The 21,749-nt window shown below is 33.2% G+C and overlaps 1 protein-coding gene across 3 annotated transcripts in view; it reads left to right on the top strand.

The window, feature by feature from the left end:
* LOC114328931 (probable E3 ubiquitin-protein ligase HERC1) overlaps positions 1-21,749 on the top strand; it is a 240,144-nt gene that overhangs the window by 167,386 nt on the left and 51,009 nt on the right. For all 3 annotated transcript variants that reach the window (XM_050659505.1, XM_050659504.1, XM_050659503.1), the window contains 2 exons: positions 17,283-17,862; positions 20,884-21,432. In XM_050659505.1, coding sequence (XP_050515462.1) covers positions 17,283-17,862; positions 20,884-21,432 — 1,129 coding nt within the window. The remainder of the gene's footprint in view (positions 1-17,282; positions 17,863-20,883; positions 21,433-21,749) is intronic.

The following is a 21,749-nucleotide window of genomic DNA, read 5'->3' as shown; positions in this document are numbered from 1 at the left end:
GACAGTCCGCAGAAACAAGCCTTTGTAAGAGTTAAGGAATTACTACAAAAAAGTCCATGTTTAGCTTACTTTGACCCTACCAAACAGATAGCAGTTTCAGCGGATGCCTCATCATTTGGATTGGGAGCATGTTTGATTCAGTTTAATGAGGGTAAAAAGGAAATTGTTGCCTATGCTTCTCGTTTGATTTCTTCCACTGAAAAAAGATATGCCCAAATAGAGCGGGAAGCCCTAGCTCTGACATGGGCTGCTGATAAGTTTCAAGAATATATCACTGGGATACCGATTGTTTTAGAGACTGACCACAAACCGTTGGTCCAAGTACTAAAATCAAAACCGATCGATGAGCTCACACCTCGCTTGCAAAGACTCAGAATTAGATTGATGAGATATGATTATGAGGTTCATTATACTCCAGGCAAAGAGCTGGTTGTAGCGGATGCTCTTTCACGTCGGTTCGATGAGAATAGCAGTGACCCAATTGAAGACGAATTAGCAAGCGAAGTAGAAGCTCATGTTCATCTTATAGTTAGTTCGGTTCAAGTAAAGCCGTATTTTATTGAAGAAATTAAGGAAGAACAGAGAAAAGATCCCATTTGTTTAAAACTAAGAGAATATTGTACGTCGGGTTGGCCTGAACAAAATAAATTAGAGGAATGCTTAAAGCCTTATTATAATTATAGGTTGGAGTTGTCTTTTAGCGATAATCTATTATTGAGAAATTCCCGATTATTTATCCCTAAATGTCTACAATTTCGGTGTTTAGAATATCTCCACCAAGGTCATTTAGGGATTGTAAAATGTAGAGCGAGAGCAAAAGCTTCAATATGGTGGTTGGGTCTATCCACTCAGATCGAAAATTTAGTTAGAAATTGTCCTATATGTATAGAACATAGAACAAATCCGGTAGAGCCCCTTATAAGGGATCCTTTTCCTGAGCGCCCATGGCAGAAAGTTTCTTTGGACCTTTTTAAACATAACTGCTGGTACTTAATTGTTACTGACTATTATTCCCGTTTCTTTGAGATATTTAAATGAACCACTATGACTGAATTGGTAATAATATCCAAACTTAAAGAACTTTTTAGTCGGTATGGGATTCCAGAGATAGTGCGTTCAGATAATGGGCCTCAATTCAGTACTCAATTTAGAATATTTGCTTCTCAATATGATTTCAGACATATTACTAGTAGCCCTTATTTCCCTCAATCCAATGGATGCATAGAGGCTGCAGTTAAAATAGCAAAAAATCTCCTTAAGAAAAATTAAGACCTTAGTCTAGCTTTATTAGCTTATCGTACCACACCCCTTGAATGTGGATTTTCGCCTTCCGAACTACTAATGAATCGTAAATTGAGATCTCCCTTACCCGTAATTCCAGAATTGTTAAATAATCCCGTTAATACTGATTCGGTGGTAGAAAGAGAGAATAGAACGAAAGAAAAATCAGCCTTCCAGTTTAATAAAAGACATAGGGCCAGGACTTTGTCAGATTTATCTATAGGAGACAGTGTTTGGGTAATTGATTTGAGGTTGTACGGAAAAATTTCATCCATTTTAAACGAACCAAGATCTTATATAGTAAAAACCAAGTCTGGAAATTACAGACGAAACCGTCATGACCTCATTCCAGCACCATACTACTTTGAACCTGAATTTACTCCAGCACTGCCTCTGCCCACTTCTGATTCTAATTTTAATAGTAAAGAAGGTAGGTGGGAAGATTGTGCGAGTCGGAAGGATTGTGCGGGAAACAGTGAGTTGTGTAATGATAACAATATTGTGCTAACAGTTCCAAATACAGAAAATAACTGTTCTAATATGGAACAGGATTCTTCTCGTCCGAAAAGGATATCTCGACGGCCAGCTTATCTGAAAGATTATTTAATTTCATGAAAATTTGTTTTTGTAAAGAGGGAGATGTACTATCGGCACAATCTGGCAACCCTGTAAGTTGTGAAGTAAGGCACTAATACGTCAACGCGGATGGCCGATGGCAGATCTCATCTCTTCTTACTGACTGTATTGTATTGAGTTCAATAAACCTGAGAAAGTGCAAGAACCCTTTTACTTACTTAACAGAACATAAAGTAATATTACTCGTGAGCGATCTTATTAAACACATTTTTTTCTATGTTCCAGAAAGTAATGAACCAGTACCATTATTATAAGAACAGTTTATATAATTATTACATGTTGGTAAATTTTTTTTGTGGCACGGTCACAGGAATATACAGCGTGTTTTATATGTTGGTTCATGGGTAATCTTTCATTTTTCCTACTATATGTATAAAATGGATGTAGTATTAATGAGTTTCTAAAAATTCGTCACATTTTATCTTTTTAATCCCAAACGAAACAGAAATGGAAAAATATATCCTCGTTTTTAAACTAGGAGGAGTAATTCAGATTTACCGCGCTGTAATTCTTGTTTGTAACTGGTCCAACCGCCAGCAAGTTATTCTTGTTCAGCAACCCCAAAAACCCCGAGTAAGCTGTTTGCATCAATTTAGTATCGAAAATCCTCGAAACACCAGATGACGTGCCTTAGCAGTGTACCTGGGCACCAGGTGCTCCGGTGGTTGGTTCTGATGGCGTATTCGTCTTCATCGACCACAAAAACCCCCGAGTAACAAATTCTGGCCCTTAATACACCTTTTTTGATATATTTATGCACTTTTGGATGCATTGTATGTACTTTAAAAGAAATTTCCACCCATTTTTCGATAGTAAACTTTTTTCTTGACATCATCCTGAACATAATGCAAAAAGTTGCAAGTTTCTAGGTGCTGCATTTAAAAATCGATTTATTTTGTGCTAAATGCCCTGGTCGAAAATATTCAATTAGTTTTTCATGTTTGACTTCATCAAAGTCTTTTTCATAATCCATGAAACAAAGACATGCATGTTTTTCATTTCAACATTTTTGCATGAGCACAATGAATAAGGCTTCTCGAGTTCCCATACCGTTCGTGAAACCAAATGGGCCCATAATATGCTCTTCTAGTCCATCTGTTTTGAGATGGACGTTGAGAGGTGACTCTAATTTTTTTGCAGAAATTGTTTGGAATTAACCCATATAATAATAATTGAGTTATCCTCCCACTCAAAAAGGTCCGGAACATTTTTTAAATAATCAATAGATAGACACGAAGGAAAAATTCGTTTTTTTTTCTTCGTTTTTTGATTATAACTTTAAAAGTATTCACTTCCGAGCAAAGTTGCACTCAAATAAAAGTTGCGTAATTATATTTTCTACAATATAAGATTGGTTAAAATTTTTTAAAAAATTGTTACCCTTGTTCCAAAATAGCAATAATTACGAAAAAATATAAAAAAAACAATTATTCGCATTTTACGTTTTTTAACCATTTCTGCTACACTTAGGACCCAGAAATATTTCACCCAGAAAAACTTTATGATATGATAAAACAACACTGTAAAGGCTATAGCGGGATAAGATGGTCAAAAATGCCCCCGCACCGATCAGCCCCGCTACTTATGTTTTCGATAAAGGATATAAAATTATGCCCTCATGCAAATTTTTAGCTTTCCAGAGGTCATAAAACGTCTTAAATCAAGAAAAGAAGAATTTTTAGGTTTTATTTTTTTGTGAGCGCAATTTTACTTTAAAAAATCTGAAAAAATTCAAGATGTATCTTTTGAATACAAAACAACCACATTTTTTTCAGATTTTTGTATTAAAAAATGAGCCCAGGAAAATTTTTTTAAATTTTCAAAAAATTTGTAGGTTATGATAATATGAATTGGCCAACTTTTAAATAGTATTTTTTTGTGTACTTTTTGCCGTTCTTTTAAATGGCAGAGGCTGAATTTTTAATATCTGAGCGGAAAGAACGAAAAAATCGAAAAAACCGTTTTTGGCTGTCTCGAGATGCATCTCGGGACAGCCACTTTTAGGATTTAGGATCCTGACTACAGCAACTGAAAAAAAAAACTAAAATTGTGAATTTTGTCATAAAATTTGGTATGTGGGGTTATAATAATATTTGGAACAACTTTTCCAAATACCTTTTATCGATATCTAGGCCAGGGTAATAAGACAAAAATATACCCTGTTCGTGACACTCGAGCAGCCAGGGTACTGAAGCGTTTTTTCGACAGCTAATACCTATAAGAGCAAATTGTAACTATTTCCTGCGTAGGATCTGGCGGCCATTTTTATTTATCAACAATTAACTGCCAAAAAATGGCATTTTTCCCTTTTTTTTTCAAATCCATGAAAAACAGTGGAACTTATGATTTTTTTAGTACAAATATCTTTGAGATTATGGAAAAAGCTTTAAAATGACATATTACAAAGATTGATATACTCATTTATTGTTAATATAATTGCGAAAAAAGGTCGGAATTGCAAAAAAAAATATTTTCGCAATAACTTCTGTAAAAATTAGTGTACAGATTTGAAATTTTTTTCAAATGAGGGTTCTTTGGTGCTTAATATGTGATAAAAATTTCAAAGCGATTCATTCAATTGATTAAATTTTATTCAAATTGTTTATCCCAGAGAGCATTTTTTTTGCAATAACATAAGTCAGAAAAAAATGACGTTAGAACCATTCCACAGGTGTCAAATGAAAAAGCATGAGCTATATTTTCAACTTGGTTGAAAGAAAGCAAATAAAAATGCATTTATTAGTAATAAATAATTATGCAAAAGTATCGTAAATCTTTCCTTATAAAGTTTTTGAATAACTTTTACCAAAAAAATTAACTTTTTTACCCTGTTTTAAGTGCACAACTACCAAGTAATGTTATTTATATCATAATTGATAAAACATTGTAATAAATATAATATATAATTTCTTATATAACAAAATAAAAAGTTTATTAGGAAAGATTTACGATACTTTTGCATAATTATTTATTACTAATAAATGCATTTTTTATTCGCTTTTTTTAAACCAAGTTGAAAATATAGCTCATGCTCTTTCATTTGACACCTGTGAAATGGTTCTAACGTCATTTTTTTCTGACTTATGTTATTGCAAAAAAAATGCTCTCTGGGATAAACAATTTGAATAAAATTTAAACAATTAAATAAATCGCTTTGAAATTTTTATCACATATTAAGCACCAAAGAACCCTTATATGATAAAAATTTTAAAGCTGTACACTAATTTTTACAATAGATATTGCGAAATTAATTTTTTTTGCAATTCCGACCTTTTTTCGCAATTATATTAACAATAAATGAGCATATCAAACTTTGGAATACGTCATTTTAAAGCTTTTCCATAATCTCAAAGATATTTGTACTAAAAAAGTCATAAGTGTCACTGTTTTCCATTGATTTGAAAAAAAAGGGAAAAATGCCATTTTTTGAAACTTAATTGTTTATAAATAAAAATGGCCGCCAGATCCTACGCAGGAAATAGTTACAATTTGCTCTTATAGGTAGTACCTGTCGAAAAAACGCTTCAGTACCCTGGCTGCTCGAGTGTCATGGAAAAAACCTTATTACCCTGGACTAATCTGTAACGCGAAGCAAATCGATTCGCATATCGAAATTCACCCTGTTTGTAGTAGGCCGCATCTAAAATTTAAAGTTCAGTTGACTATTTTAAAATTTGTGAACCATCACCCTGTATGACTGTGCAAAATTTTAAATCTGTATATATTTTTATAGCCGAAACATAGGGATGTCTTCATCTTAAATGCGACACACTGTTTCTTATCAATTTGATAATTGATTGCAACTAATATAGTCGTATTTTTTATAGATTCAAAATATACAATCAAAGTACTGACTAATTCACTAATTTTATCATAAAAATTTCAAATTGATTGCATTGAAGTATGGAACCAATTGAAGGGGTGAGTGGATGAAGGGAGTAAGTGACATTTTTTAAGAAAATGAGTTATCAGCATGGATGAAGGTGGTAAGTGCTAAATTAAATTTTCCACTTATCCCCAGCCTTCTATGATTTAAAATAACTGAGATAGCCAGCGTATGAAGGAGGTAATTGACCATACTACTTTAAATATCTAGTGAATGAAGGAGGTAAGTAACAAGATAAAGTACTTACCTCCTTCATCCATACCACAGAGAATAAAAATTGTGACATACCTCCTTCATGTATTCGTCAGCTGACATCAGATGAGAAATAAGGAAGGCAATATCAATAAGGAAGTGGTGAGTGAAGAAACTGAAAATGAGATTATGAATGATGGCAATATAAATTTTGAACTACAAGTAAATGGAAATATTCCATATGATGAGATCGTTGCTCTTCCTGAAAATGATAAATGAAGAGGCTCTTAATTTGCCCACTAAAACCAAGAAAAAAATATTTCCACTAAAAGTAAAAGTAACTAGAAAAAGACAGAAAAAGATTGAAGAATGGAAAGCACGAAAACGTGCCAAGTGCAGAGAAAGTGGACTGGCTTACATTTCTAAAATAGGCCAAGTAAAACCCACTAAAACCGTTAACTCTGGGATTTTGTGCAATGAAAATTGCCGCTACAAGTGTTCTCAGTAATAACTGTAGAAGAAAGGGAATCAATATTTTCTTCCTACTACAAACTAGATGTAAATGCAAAAAACTGCCTTCTTTTTAAGAGCATTAAAAAAAAGGAACCAATGAGAAAGAAGCACCACTGGAGCATTAAAGCATAAAACTGCCACCTACCAATACAATGTAACTTGTAGTGGCCGGCAAACTACCGTATGCAAACGGGCTTTCATTTCCTTGTTTGCAATCAGCTTGAAAAAGGTTGACCTGATCCAAACTTCAATAAAATCAGGGAAAAATGCTCCTGAACCGGACAGAAGGGGAAAACACGCAGTCAGACCTAACAAGACCCCTGCTGAAGTTGCTGCTTACGTCATTGAGCATATTTCCAGTTTCCCAGCAGAAGAGTCGCACTACTCCAGGCATTGTAATATTCACAAAAAATATCTTTCACCGCAACTTTCGATCCCTAGAATGCATAAACTTCACCTAGACAAATGCCGAACTGACGGAAGAAATGAAAAATTTCAAATAAAAGAGGCTACATACCGATTCATTTTTAATAATGAATTTAATCTGTCTTTTGGTTATCCCAAAAGCGATACATGTAGCACATGCGATTCTGGCAAAAGTAATCTGGCACGCTGAAAATTACAAATCAGCGTTTGAATCTCAAAAAGCAGATAGAGAATCTGCTATCAAATCAGAGAACACTGTGTATGTAACATTGGATCTACAGCAAACTATGCCCCTACCTAGGCTTAGTACCTCGAAAGCCTTTTATCTTAGACAAATGTGTTTTTACAACTTAGGAATCCACATAATAACCAAAAATGTGGAAAAACTGTTTTCTGCACATGGACGGAAAATCAAGCTTCCAGAGGTAGCTCGAGAATTTTTAGTTGTTTTCTACGAACAATCGAAGTGGATCCAGCCTTCAAAGGAAAAGATCATCTAATTTTGTGGACGGACTCGTGTGCCGGGCAAAATAAAAATTTTTTGATGGTATGTTTGTTTCAGTATCTTGTGGGCAAAGGCATCTTCAAAACGATTGAGCACAAGTTTCCAGAGGTAGGACACTCGTACTTAGACTCGGATAGAGCATTTGGACGTATTGAGAAACGACTAAAGAAACATCAAAACATTTACATCCCTGATGAATATCGTGATGTGATTGTTTCTTCAACCAAGAAAAATATGGTGATAGACATGCAACATCACTTTAGAGACACGGAAAATATTATGAAAACCATGAAACTAATGAACAGAAAAAAAGATCTTCTTAATGAAAAGGTTAATTTCAAAACTGGAATCAAGTGGATTCGCGTAGATATCTTTGGATCATACCTTTTCAAGGAGTCTTACGATTACTACACACCTTTCAAAATGGTACGTATCCTCAAGCAGAAAAATTTCCCATCCCTTCTAACTGAAGAATTCAACATTCCAAGACATATCCAAAATACTGGATCCTTAAGCAAAGAAAAGGTAGACAATCTAAAAGAACAGCTTTGCTTCATTCCAGAAAGGGATAAGTGGTATTATGAAGCCATCATAGAGCAACAAAAATTTTAAGAAGTTGGTACGATATCCTTAGACTGATTCAAAAACTGCTTAGAAATTCAGTGTTTGTCATTCCTTTGTAAAACCAAAAATATAAGTGTTTACTTGACATCCATGTTATTTTTTTCCTGATTATAGCGCTTATTCAAAAGAAAATGCAAATAATTATCCTAGATAAAGGAGGTAAGTCCACATACCCCCTTCATTTTGGCATAGACATAATTTCTAACACAAAAAAGTTTTTGGATAAAAGAGGTAAGTACAAATATATATTTTTCAAATAAGTTTTTAAAAATCGGGGGGATTTTTGTTTTTACAATAAAATTTATACATATCCTACCTGTGAGAATAAAAAAAATCGGTTTAAAAAATCGATTAATAAAAAAGTTCCAGCAATAAAACTTTGGAGTTAAATTTCTCAAAAACTTACTTTTGTTACTTACTCCCTTCATCCACTCACCCCTTCAATTATTAATGTCTATTAATAATTAATATGTATTAATAATAATGTGTATATAATTATGTGTAATAATATAATATAATATTATACAGAGTTTTATGTATGGAAACCCTCAATTATCTCGGAAATGGCTTGCACGATTTTTGTGGATTGTGGTGGGTTGGGGTTTTCTAATGTGGCCGATATTATAGTAATACTTACATTGTTGTCAGATCTTCCGTTTTTCTGAAAATCTAATTAACTTTCTTATTTCAAATGGAACACCCTGTATATTTTTTGCGTTTTGAAGTCCTTAAGAAATACTGTTTATTTTCCATGTTATATTCCCTATACCTTAAGGCCATAATTTCGGAGTTATTGCTACATTTATTTAAAAAAACTTTTTAAACAAAAAATTATAAAAATCAATTTTTTCGGCCTGCGTAGACATTATTTTACGTTCTTTGGACCATTGGGAACAAAAAAGTTCTTTTGTAATTTTTCTATAAAGTTAATCGTTTTCGTGTTATAAATAATTTAAAATTGAAAAGAATTCGAATAATTACGATTTTCAAGGTTAAAAAACACAAATCAAAATATTATTTTTGAAACTGCTAAGTATAGAAATTCAAGCTAAAGCCTTATTTTATCAGTTACCAATAAGTAATTTGAGCTTGCTTCATTCTAAAATATTGTTTTTTAGTTGTTAACGCAGCCCGATCGCCCGTCCTCTCATATGCGCTTCATTAACATTTATTAAAAAGCAATGTTTTAGAATAAAACGTGCCAAAAATTTTTATAGCGAGCCCCTGGAAGAAGGGTTTTGGGTACTCCGCAGTTTTAAAAATAATGTATTTTATTTTTGTTTTTGAACCTTGAAAATCGTCTTTATTCGATTTTTTTCAGTTTTAAATTGTTTATAACTCGACAACGATTAACTTTAGAGAAAAATTACAAAAGACCTTTTTTTGTTCCCAATGATCCAAAGAACGTAAGATAATGTCTACACGGGCCGAAAAAATTGATTTTTTTAATTTCTTTATTTTTTTTTAAATAAATGTAGCAATAACTCCGAAACTATGGCATTTAGGTATAGAGAATATCACACAAAAAATAATCAGTATATCTTAAGGACTTCGAAACGCAAAAAATATACAGGGTCTTTTATTTGAAATAAGAAAGTTCATTAGATTTCCAGAAAAATGGAAAATCTGACAACAATGTAATTATCACTGTAATATGGGCTGCATTAGAAAACCCCTACCCACCAAAACCTATGAAAAACGTGCAAGTCGTTTCCGAGATACTTGAGGGTTTTTATACATAAAACTCAACTCTTTTATTATAAAATTATAATAATTATTATAATATTATATTAATACGCATGAATTGGTTCAATATTTCAATGCAATCAATTTAAACTTTTTATGATTAAATTAGTGAATTAGTCAGTATTCTCATTGTATATTTTGAATCTATAAAAAATACGACTATATTGCAATAAATTATCGAATTGATAAGATACAGTGTGTCGCATTTAAGATGAAGACACCCCTATATTTCGGCTATCAAAATATATACAGATTTGAAATTTTGCACAGTCATACAGGTTGATGCTTCACAATTTTTAAAATAGTCAACTGAACTTTAAAATTTAAACGCGGCCTACTGCGAATCCACAAACAGGGTAAATTTTCGATATGCGATTCGATTTGCTTCGCGTTACAGATATCGATAAAAATTATTTGGAAAAGTTGTTCCAAATATTATTATAACCCCACATAGCAAATTTTATGACAAAATTCACAATTTTAGTTTTTTTTTTTCAATTGTTGTAGTCAGGATCCTAAATCCTAAAATTGGCTGTCCCGAGATGCATCTCGAGACAGCCAAAAACGGTTTTTTCGATTTTTTTATTCTTTCCGCTCAGATATTAAAAATTCTGCCTCCGCCATTTAAAAGAACGGCAAAAAGTACACAAAAAAATACTATTTAAAAGTTGGCCAAATCATATTATCCTAACCTAAAATTTTTTTGAAAATTTCAAAAATTTTTCCTGGGCTCATTTTTTATTACAAAAATCTGAAAAAAATTAGGTTGTTTTGTATTCAAAAGATACAACTTCTTGAATTTTTTTCAGATTTTTTGAAGTAAAATTCATATCTCTACGGGTTTTAGAGCAATAAATAAATCATCAGTTTGTAAGAAAAACTTCAACATCCCGTATCTCTCGGAAACGAAGCATTTGCGGACATATGTTTATGAAACAAACTGTCATTATTTTTTCATGCAGAATTACCCTTTAAAGTTTGTCGCACTTATTTAGAAACACCCTGTATTGATGAAGAACATGGTTAGTTGTTAACGTGCCTAACTTTTTTGTTATCCAACATAAACAAATAAATCAAAAAAGAAAATGTTAAGAAAGCCTAAGGATACAATCGAGTTTTAATTTTAATATTTTATCTATGCTAAAGCATTTCACAGGTTGTTCCGAACTTTGAGTTATAAACACAGTATGATAGGCCTTGGGCCCACATATAAAATTATTATTTATGACCACACCGTTGAAACTTTCTGTACTTGTTATTTGGGTGGAGTCGGACAAATTTGGAGCTTGGCGCATTATGGTAGTGGGGCGTTTGTCTGTCAAGCGGTGACGAAGTTGTCAATTTTATGCAAGAAAAAAAAATTTATAACCACATCGGTCATTTTATTTTAATCAATGGTTTTTATCATATAAACAGCGAAAACAATTTTGTCGGACAAAAATATTGGGGCATATGACGCGTCGGACACGCTAAATATGTCAAATTTATGAAAAAAATAAATTTATTACCACATGGATAATTTTAACTGAATCTACCATAAAACCTTTTTCCAATAATGTAGTAACCTTGTCGGACAATTTTCACGGGGCATATGCGCAGTCGGATGCGCCAAAGATGTCAATTTCCTGAAATTTTTTTATTTATTACCATTTTTCCGACAAAATTAGTAGGTTATAAGTAATTATATTCTTAATCAAAAAATCAAAGTGTCGGACAAAAATATTGGGGCAAATCGACAGTCGGACAAAAAATTTAATTTTTATTGGAAAACTATACTTATAAACTATGCTGGGTTCGTACATCCCTTATCTTTACAACCATTTTTCCGACAAAAGTAGTAAAATGTAATTGTCTGACAAAAATGTTGGGGCAAACGAACAGAAAACTTAATTCTTTTAGGCTAACGGCGAGGAGGTGTTATCAAAAAAAATTTTGAAACAGTTTTTCTCGGTTATTTTTGAATCGATCTAGTTGAAAATTGGAACACACACTAAGTAAAACATTTAATAGGGTATGACGTAGATCTGTATCCAAAATTTTCCCAAAAAATTGTCCGACAAGAGGGAAAATTTGAGAAAAATCGTGATCTGATAATTTATGTACATACTCCTTGAACAAACGACAAACGTCATTCTATAGTTTTTTTTCTCGAATTAAAAAAAACGTTTCCGACACAAGTATTAGGTTATAAGTAGTTATATTCTAAATCAAAAAATATAAGTGTCCGACAAAAATATTGGAGCAAATCCAAAGTCGGACAAAAAATTTAATTTTTATTGGTAAACTATACTTTTAAATAATGCTGGGTTCGTACATACCTTATTTTTACAACCATTTTTCCGACAAATGTAGTAAGTTACAAGTAATTATATTCTTAAGCAAAAAATGTAATTGTCTGACAAAAATGTTGGGGCAAACCAACAGAAAACTTAATCTTTTAGGCTACCGACAAGGAGGTATTATCAAAAAAAAAATTAAAACAGTTTTTCTCGGTTATTTTTGAATCCATGTAGCTGAAGGTACACATGCTAAGTAAAACATTTAAAAAGGTATGACGAAGACCTGTACCCAAAATTTTCTTAAAAAATTTTCCGACAATAGGGAAAATTTTAGAAAAATTGTGATCTGATAATTTGTGTACATACTCCTTGAACAACACCAAATGTCCTTCCGTAGTTTTTTTAGAATTAAAAAAAATTCGACACAAGTATCAGGTTATAAGTAGTTTTATGCTAAATCCAAAAATCTAAGAGTCCAACAAAAATATTGGGGCAAATCCAATGTCGGACAAAAGTTTAATTTTTATTAATAAACTATACTTTTAAAATATGCTGGGTTCGTTCATCCCTTATCTTTACAACCATTTTTCCGACAAAGGTAGTATGTTACAAATAATTATATTCTTAAACAAAAAATGTAATTGTCTGACAAAAATGTTAAGGCAAACGAACAGAAAACTTAATTCTTTTATGCTATCGACGAGGAGGTATTGTCAAAAAAAATTTTAAATCAGGTTTCCTCGTTATTTTTGAATCGATTTAGCTGAAAATTGGTACACACTCTAAGCACAACATTTAAATGGGCGTGACGTAGAGTTGTACCCGAAATTAAAAAAAAAATTCCGACAGGAGGGAAAATTTTGGAAACATTATGATCTGAAAATTTGTGTACATACTCCTTGAACAATGACAAACATCGTTTTTTATTTGTTTATTCTCGAATTTAAAATTCCAACACAAATATCAGGTTATAAGTAGTTACATTCTATATCAAAAAATCTAAGTGTCCTACAAAAATATTGGAGCAAATCGAAAGTCGGACAAAAAATTTAATTTTTATTAATAAACTATACTTTTAAACTATTCTGGGTTCATGCATCCCTTATCTTTAGAACCATTTTTCGGACAAAAGCAGTAAGTTACAAGTAATTATATTCTTAAACAAAAAATGAAATTGTCTGACAAAAATGTTGGGGCAAACGAATAGAAAGCTTAATTCTTTTAGGTTATCGACGAAGAGGTATTGTCAAAAAAAATTTAAAACAGTTTTTCTCGGTTATTTTAGAATCGATTAAGCTGAAAATTGGTACACACACTAAGTACAACACTTAAAAGGGCATGACGTAGAGTTGTACCCAAAATATTCCAAAAAAAATTTCCGACAATAGGGAAAATTTAGGAAAAATTGTTATCTGAAAGTTTGTGTACATACTCTTCGAACAATGACAAACATCGTTCTGTAGTTTTTTTTTCGAAGTTAAAAAAAATCCGACAAAATGGAAAATTTCGGAAAATTTTTCGAAAATTTTGGAAAGTTCTCTACGTTACGCCCTTATATTATAAGGAGTATTTCTACAAATTTTCAGTTTGATCTATGTAGAGCTAACCGAGAAATATTGTTTATAGTTCGCTTTGGCCTCCTTGATGCTTATTATTTTTTTATATCCCAGAGAACGGCTGTTCCCGTACTTCTTCTTCTTGACTGGCTTTACAACTCTGGGTGAGTCTTCGCCGCATCCACTATGGCCCTCCATCGTCTGCGATCTTGCGCTTCGATTTGCCATTGTTGTACCCCAATCCTAGATAGATCGGTTTCAACATCATCCTTCCATCTTTTCTGTTCCCTTACTTGTGACACTATATATATGTACAAGAAATTTTCTATTTTCTAAATGTGACTGAATTAAAAAAATTGGGCCAAATCCAATCTTAAAGTATAGGGAAAGACTCGCCCATCCAAATGTCAACCATCCATTTTGGTCCAAGGGTGTGGATTTTACGGCCCTTCCCATTTAGGGTCTGCTTTTCGTTCTCGTCCCCAAAACACCCAAAAATTTCGAAAATTTAAGTCCGACCTTTACGGCTTCTTATAGTACTGATCATAACCTTTCCAACGCATGTTTAATTTTGAAAATTGGTTATACCATTCAAAAGTTACCGATCTCAGAAATTTTATTCAATTTCTATTTAAAAAGGGAAAAATGTTTTGTATGTGTGTATGTTTGTGGAAAAGTTACACCGATCTGAATTTTTTTTTCTATGTTTTAAGATGGGGTCAGGGCCGATTCAGAACCGGTGTAGCTTGTGACTTTCGACCACCCTTAAGCCAGCTATAGGACTTGGTAGGTACAAAACGGCATATTTTTTGGGGGTACATACATATCTTAGGTTCAAGGAGAGACAGGAAAACCGCAAATACACCAAATTAATAGCTTTGAGTTAAGCTTTCAAATAGTGCCTAAGTGGTTAGGATCAGAGATACACACGGTTCAGTACAGCTGAAAAACTGAAAAACTAAACTTGGAAAATTTTGGTTTTTGGACAATTACTCAAAATTTCAACCTACGAATTGCGCCAATAACTGAGGAGGACTCTAGACGCGTCTAACGGTGTATACCTCATATCACGAAAGATTCGAATTTTTAAGTTATAACCTTCATAAATGTGATCAAATCTATTTCCTATGGGAAAAACGGTTTTTCAAGCTCAATAGTTCCTATAATACCTTCAGTTATCATACTTGACCTTGGATGCATCCGACACTACTTCTCATATTTAGTGATCAAAATCGGTTATACCGATTAGAAGGTATCTAGTTCCAAAAGTGTAATCCATTTGACCATTATCGCCGAAATGGTTTATGTAGTTGTAGTGCTTGCGACGCTAAATTTAATAGAGCAATCCGAGTTCATTTACCGGCCATTAAAATAATTTTTTATTCTATTTCGAATAGAAAAAAAAACTCTAGTGTACATTCAATGGACACTAGATCATTTGAGAGATAATCATAGAAAGGCGACCATTTATCTTAATGTGGAATCGAGAAACAATACATTCAACTTCATACATTTAATTAATATACACGGTGTTTGGTAAAGAATGGGCCATAGCTTAACCTCAGGTTCCTGAGGTTAAAATAGACCGATTTAAGCTAACTTACCTTGGTACAAAGTTTATAATAACCGAGATACAGGATGTCAAAGTTAAACTTTTTTTTTATTTATTATTGAATATTTCCTGACAGGTATGGGATAACAACATGAAATTTGGTATGTGGGGGTTTTTTGGGTCGAGAAAACTAAATTCCCTACCAAAAATTATGTATTGCCCAGAGGGCACCACATACGCCTTTCAGCACTCATTTATTACGTTCAATTTTTTTTATCCCTCACTCTGTATAATTTTGACATTAAAATTTTTATTCTCCTATTAGTTTTACTTAAAAAAGGTAAACTTTTTCATCTCCCTAAACTCAACTGTTTTCGAGATAAACGCATTTTAAATCTGCGATACACCATCATTTTTAGCATAACATTGTAGTTACACCCGAAAAATAACTTAATACCATAATAATTGTGCCAGTTCTCAAATTTATGTCATTGCATCGCAAATTCCACTTGAAGAAATTTTCGATACATATTTGGATAATTTTATGGTTTTAAGTTATTTTTCGGGTGTAACTACAATGATATTTTGCTAAAAATGATGGTGTATCGCAGATTTTAAATGCGTTTATCTCGAAAACGGTTGAGTTTCGGAAGATGAAAGAAGTATATCTTTTTTAAGTAAAACTAATAGGAGAATAAAAATTTTAATGTCAATATTATACAGAGTGAGGAATAAAAAAAATTGAACGTAATAAATGAGAGCTGAAAGGCGTATGTGGCGCACTCTGGGCAATGCATAATTTTTGGTAGGGAATTTAGTTTTCTCGACCCAAAAAACCCCCACATACCAAATTTCATGTTAATATCTCATACCTGTCAATAAATATCCAATAATAAATAAAAAAAAAGTTTAATTTTGACACCCTGTATCTCGGTAAACGCCCCATTATTTTTGTCCGACAAGTGATCCAATATGCATTACACATGTAAAAGAACAGTACAAAATAAAAATGGCATCTGTGGTAATAAATAAAAAAATTCCAGGAAATTGACATCTTCGGCGCATCCGACTGCGCATATGCCCCGTGAAAATTGTCCGACAAGGTTACCACATTATTGTAAAAAGGTTTTATGATAGATACCGTTAAAATTATCCATGTGGTAATAAATTTATTATTTTCATAAATTTGACATATTTAGCGTGTCCGACGCGTCATATGCCCCAATATTTTTGTCCGACAAAATTGTTTTCGCTGTTTATATGATAAAAACCATTGATTAAAATAAAATCACCAATGTGGTTATAAATTTTTTTCTTGCATAAAATTGACAACTTCGTGGCCGCTTGACAGACAAACGCCCCACTGCCATGTTGCGCTAAGCTCCAAATTTGTCCGACTAAACCCAAATAACAACCACAAAAAGTTTCAACGGTGTGGTCATAAATAATAATTTTATATGGGGGCCTAAGAACTATGATTGTTACATCCGGTATACAATGACAATTTACCTGTCTACCAACAATATTATTATAGCGATATTGTTAAAGAATAAGGCTATAACATACTAAAAAAATCACTTAAATTGGACTTGTTTGCAAATACTTTATGTTTATGTTTTTTGTTTTTTTATGGTTTTTTCGAAATGATTGCTATTTTGCAACAAGGGTGACAATTTTTAAAATTTACAGTTAATCCTATATTATAGGAAATTTAATTACGCAACTTTTATGTGGGTGCAACTTTTCTCGAAAATGAATACTTTTAAAGTTATAATCAAAAAACCAAGAAAAAAATCGAATTTTTCCTGAATTTTTTGACATTTTGATTATTTAAACAATGTTCCGGACCTTTTTCAGTGGGAGGATAACTAAATATTATGAGTTATTTTCAGTCTATTTCTGCAAAAAAATATGAGTCACCTCTCAACATCCAAATGTACAGATGCGCCCTGGTCTATTTACACTTTTTGTTTATTATGTAGTGAATTATTTTATAATATGTGAATATTTTTTCATCCATTTTAGGCCTACACTCTACATTATTTCCTAAGTAATTGTTATATATGTAATAATAATATTGTTTCAGTGTCTTGCCACCAAAATTCAAATGATGAGTGGAAGTAATTCTAATCAAGTAAATTACGCTGACTTATCTGGTTTCATGCCCAATCAAACTTCGGTGTATATGGAAGCACACGAAAACAGAGTATCATGTCTTGCTTGGCATGAACAAGGACAGCTACTGGCTTCATGTGGTTACGACGGAACCGTCAGGTTATGGACAGTTGAACCTAAAAAGACACCAGTCCTCGATTCTACTCTAGTATTTCATATGTCTACAGATGTTTTCGGAAATGAGTTACTAGGTCATCTAATTGGTCATCTGGAATGGTCGCCAACGGGCTTATATATTGCAGCTGCTCTTAACAATATCATCAATATTTGGCCTTTGAAAAAGTCCGAAAACACTAATAGCTATAGCGATTGGTTCATTGATGATCAAAAAGATTTTATACTTCAAATGAAATGGCCCAAAAATAAAGGAAAGCATATACAGGATAAGGATTATCTATTAGTTGGAAAACTTCACGGTTCAGTGTCTCTGATTACAGTAACTGAGGGTAATAAGCAGGTGGAAGAACTTCAAAACTTTTCGATGCCCGTAGGTAAGAACTTAATTTTTCCATGCTACTCTATAGCATATTTATATTAATGAATATTGATTTTGTTTGAAAAAAGCTTTTAAATGTGAATTTATACTCTGTCTTTATATTCTGTGTTACTGTAGGAAAATCATAATTAACTAGACAGAAGCTTTAGAAATCGGTAAATACAAAAACATAGTCAATCTCCTTAGTAACCTAATAGAAATCAATAATTCATGATTCATCATCATCGATGGTGCTACAGCCCCATAAAAGAAACTATTACGTCTACCTTCTACCTTCCCAAGTCTATTACGCCAATCAGTTCTATCCATTGCCAACTGTTGCCAGTTTGCTGCTCCTATTTTTCTACCATCCTCATCTACACCATCCTTCCATCTGAGGTTTGGCCTACCCCTATTTCTACTTCCCACAGGTTGTGACATAAGGATTCTTCTAGGAGGGTTGTTCTGCTGTGATCTTGCTAGATGTCCTGCCCATCTTAGTCTTCATATTTTTATAAGAGGTACTACGTCTTTACCACCAAATATATGTTTATATCTGTAGTATATCTCGTAGTTGTATCTCGTCCTCCAAACACCCTTTTCACAGATGCCATCGAATATTCCTCTCAGGATCCTTCGTTCAAATATAAGCAGAAGGTTTTCATCTGCCTTGGAGATGGTCCATGTCTCCGATCCGTATGTCAACACTTGTTGTATAAGTGTTTTGTATATGGTTATTTTTGTTTTTTGGATAAAAGTTTCTGGTTCTCATATGTCCACTCAGTCTGAAATAGCATTTGTTTGCTAGGATTATCCTTCGCTTGATTTCTTCCGTCATGATGTTCTCCTTGGTGACCATGAAGCCTATGTGAATTTGTCCACCACTTCAAAGGTAAAGTTATCAACCGTGAATTGGTGACCGATGTTTCTGGCTCTATTCTTGGGTGTGTGTTGATGCCATCATCGTAGTTTTCTCCTCATTTATTTGCAGGCCCATATTTTTTGAGGCATTTGAGAAGGTGGTATACATTTCTTCTAGCTTGCATGTCTTGTGGGCAACTAGGTCCATATCATCTGCATATGAAAAAATTTGGGATGATTTATTAAAAATATTTCCTCTGTTGTCAAAATTTGGGATGATTTATTAAAAATATTTCCTCTGTTGTCTATCCCTGACCGCCTTTTCCAGAGCTATGTTGAAAAGGAGACACACCAGCGCATCTCCCTGTCTCAGCCCAACATGCGTTTCAAACGCCTGTGATTGTTCGCCCTGTATTTCGACTTTGCAAACAACTTTACGCATTGTAGCCTTAACCAATCTTATCAGTTTATCGGGGATGTGGAATTTATCCATGGCTTCATACAATTTATTTCTTAGGACACTATCATAGGCCGATTTAAAATCTACGAAAAGATGGTATGTGTCGGTATTGAATCCATTCGTTTTTTCCAGTATTTGCCTTAGCTTAGCACAAATATCTGGTGTGTTGTTGATTCACGTTTACTAATTATAATTTGAGAAAATGTATGAAAATTTGGAAGAGAACTGTAGAACGAAGGTGAAGGAAGAAGACATCTATAGGAGAAGAACACGCAAGGCTAGTGAAGATTGAACGAAAGTTTTCCAGTGACGGTTTGTTTTCATCAATGCTCTTCACCGAGTCCCTACCTGTTTAATCTTGTTATGCATGTATGTATTGACAGAGAAGGTAAAGGAGGGTGCTCCTTGGTCAAAGCTTTTTGCAGATGATATCGTGTAAATCGGAGGAAAGTAAAGAAATGTTGGAGGGTTGAAGAAGGGCTATTTAAGAGGGAGGAATTCAGTTTAGCAGGTTGAAAACGGAGTATATGTGGTTGTAAGGAACAGTAATGGTTGGGGACATTAAATTTCTTGGGAAAAAAATATGAATGAGTAGGAGAATTTAAATACCTTGGCTCCTACATAACAAGAAATAGGACATTAGATCGAGAAATTCTCCACAGATATAGGCTGGTTGGTTTAACTGGAAGAGAATGAATGGGGGTACTCTGTGATCGAAAAATCGGAAAGGGGCTGAAAGATAATATACAGAGGGTGTCCCGGAAAATAGTGCGTTAATTTAAGGTATGGAGAGAACACACAATTTAGAACAAAAAAGTCCTATACCATTTTTTTTCTAAAGTTAACCGTTTCTAAACTTAACCGTAAAAAGATTACATTGTTGTTCTGAAGCTATTTCCTTGTGGCATTTTTATAATCAACTATTAATCAACTATTTTCAATGGGAAATAAGCCACAATTTTACCAAAGCAATGGTTTTATTAACGTTTTGACGCCCAAGTCGGGTGTCGTTGTCAAAATACAAAATAATACTAAATTAAACAAAAATGTTGTTGCTTAGTAAAAAATTCTTCCAATAATTTATTTAATCTGACTCATTTATATTGGCAATTCAGACATGTATTATACATTTTAAAGTAGAAGACTTTAAAATGATATTGCCAATATTGATGAGTTGCGTTCCTGGTGATTTACTATGGAGTCTCTAGCGCGAGAATTTTACTGCCACCGTTGCATTTGGTTGTCTTTTTAAAGACAGAGCACATGCTATGATTTTTTGTGGCGGATATTCTTGAGTTGGGGTTGATTTCATGTAATCGAATGAACTATCTTTTAGTAAAGTCTTCCCAGGAGCACAACTCATCAATATTAGCAATATCATTTTAAAGTCTTCTACTTTAAAATGTATAATATATGTCTGAATTGCCGATATAAATGAGTCAGATTAAATAAATTATTAGAAGAATTTTTTACTAAGCAACAAAATTTTTGTTTAATTTAGTATTATTTTGTATTTTGACAACGACACCCGACTTGGGCGTCGAAACGTTAATAAAATCATTTATTTGGTAAAATTGTGGCTTATTTCCCATTGAAAATAGTTGATTATAAAGATTACGTTGTTTTCCATATAACAGATTCTTGGATAAATATTACAGCAATTTATAGTCTTAATTTTCGTTTTTATCCTTTTAATAGTTGTTCATTTTGTTTTAGCTGTTGGCCACATTGACTGGCATCAAGAAGACGGACCATTTGCAGTTGCTTACCTTGATGGAACAATAAAGCTAGGTTGGATCGAAAAAGAATCTCATATAGTCGCTTGCAAAGCCCACGAGACTGGCATCAATAATATAAAATGGGATCCCAGAGGAATTCTTCTCGCTTCCATTTCTCCGGACAACACCTGTAAAATATGGAAACTATCAAACGACAAACTTGTTCTTTTACATATGTTAATTGTTTCTCATAAACCTACTAGTCTGCTTTGGTCTCCTCTGGTCGGCGAAGGCCCGACGCCTTTGCTTATAGCTATTGGTACTGATTATGGTACCGTGAACGTCTGGAAGTTGCCAAACGAAGAAAACAAACATAACAAAGTTCCTGTTCTAGTCATGAACGCTCAAGGCCATCCTAACAACAGTGTCTCTAGTCTAAGCATAGATAAAACCGGTTTGTTGCTCGCAAGTGGTTGTCTAGAAGGGCTTGTTGGAGTCGTGAATATTTGGTCTCTACATGATGGAAGTCTTGTACATACTCTAACAGGTAATTTGTACTTCAATTTATTAAAGGTCTTTAAACTTGAACTGGACTTTAAGATATATATTTCATACCGTTTCTTGTATATGTACTGAACCTCTTTACTGGACTAATTTTTGTATACAAGTATGTATACAGGGTGTTTCATTAATAATTGTCTATATAGTTACTGGAGAAACCTACAAGAATCTACAGGTCGAGCAAGTCTCGTAAATTTCACGATTGCGAGCCACGCTTCACGCAACCGTGTTTGCGTACTTGTGTTTCGAGTTGCGTGTTGCGTGGTCGTGCGGAGTTATATTTACCAATTCGCGCAATCGTAC

The sequence above is a fragment of the Diabrotica virgifera genome, chromosome 8 (assembly GCF_917563875.1).
Source record: "Diabrotica virgifera virgifera chromosome 8, PGI_DIABVI_V3a".
Taxonomy (NCBI): Eukaryota; Metazoa; Arthropoda; class Insecta; order Coleoptera; family Chrysomelidae; genus Diabrotica; species Diabrotica virgifera.
The sequence above is the reverse complement of the archived record's forward strand: the minus strand, read 5'-3'. Positions and strand labels throughout refer to the sequence as shown.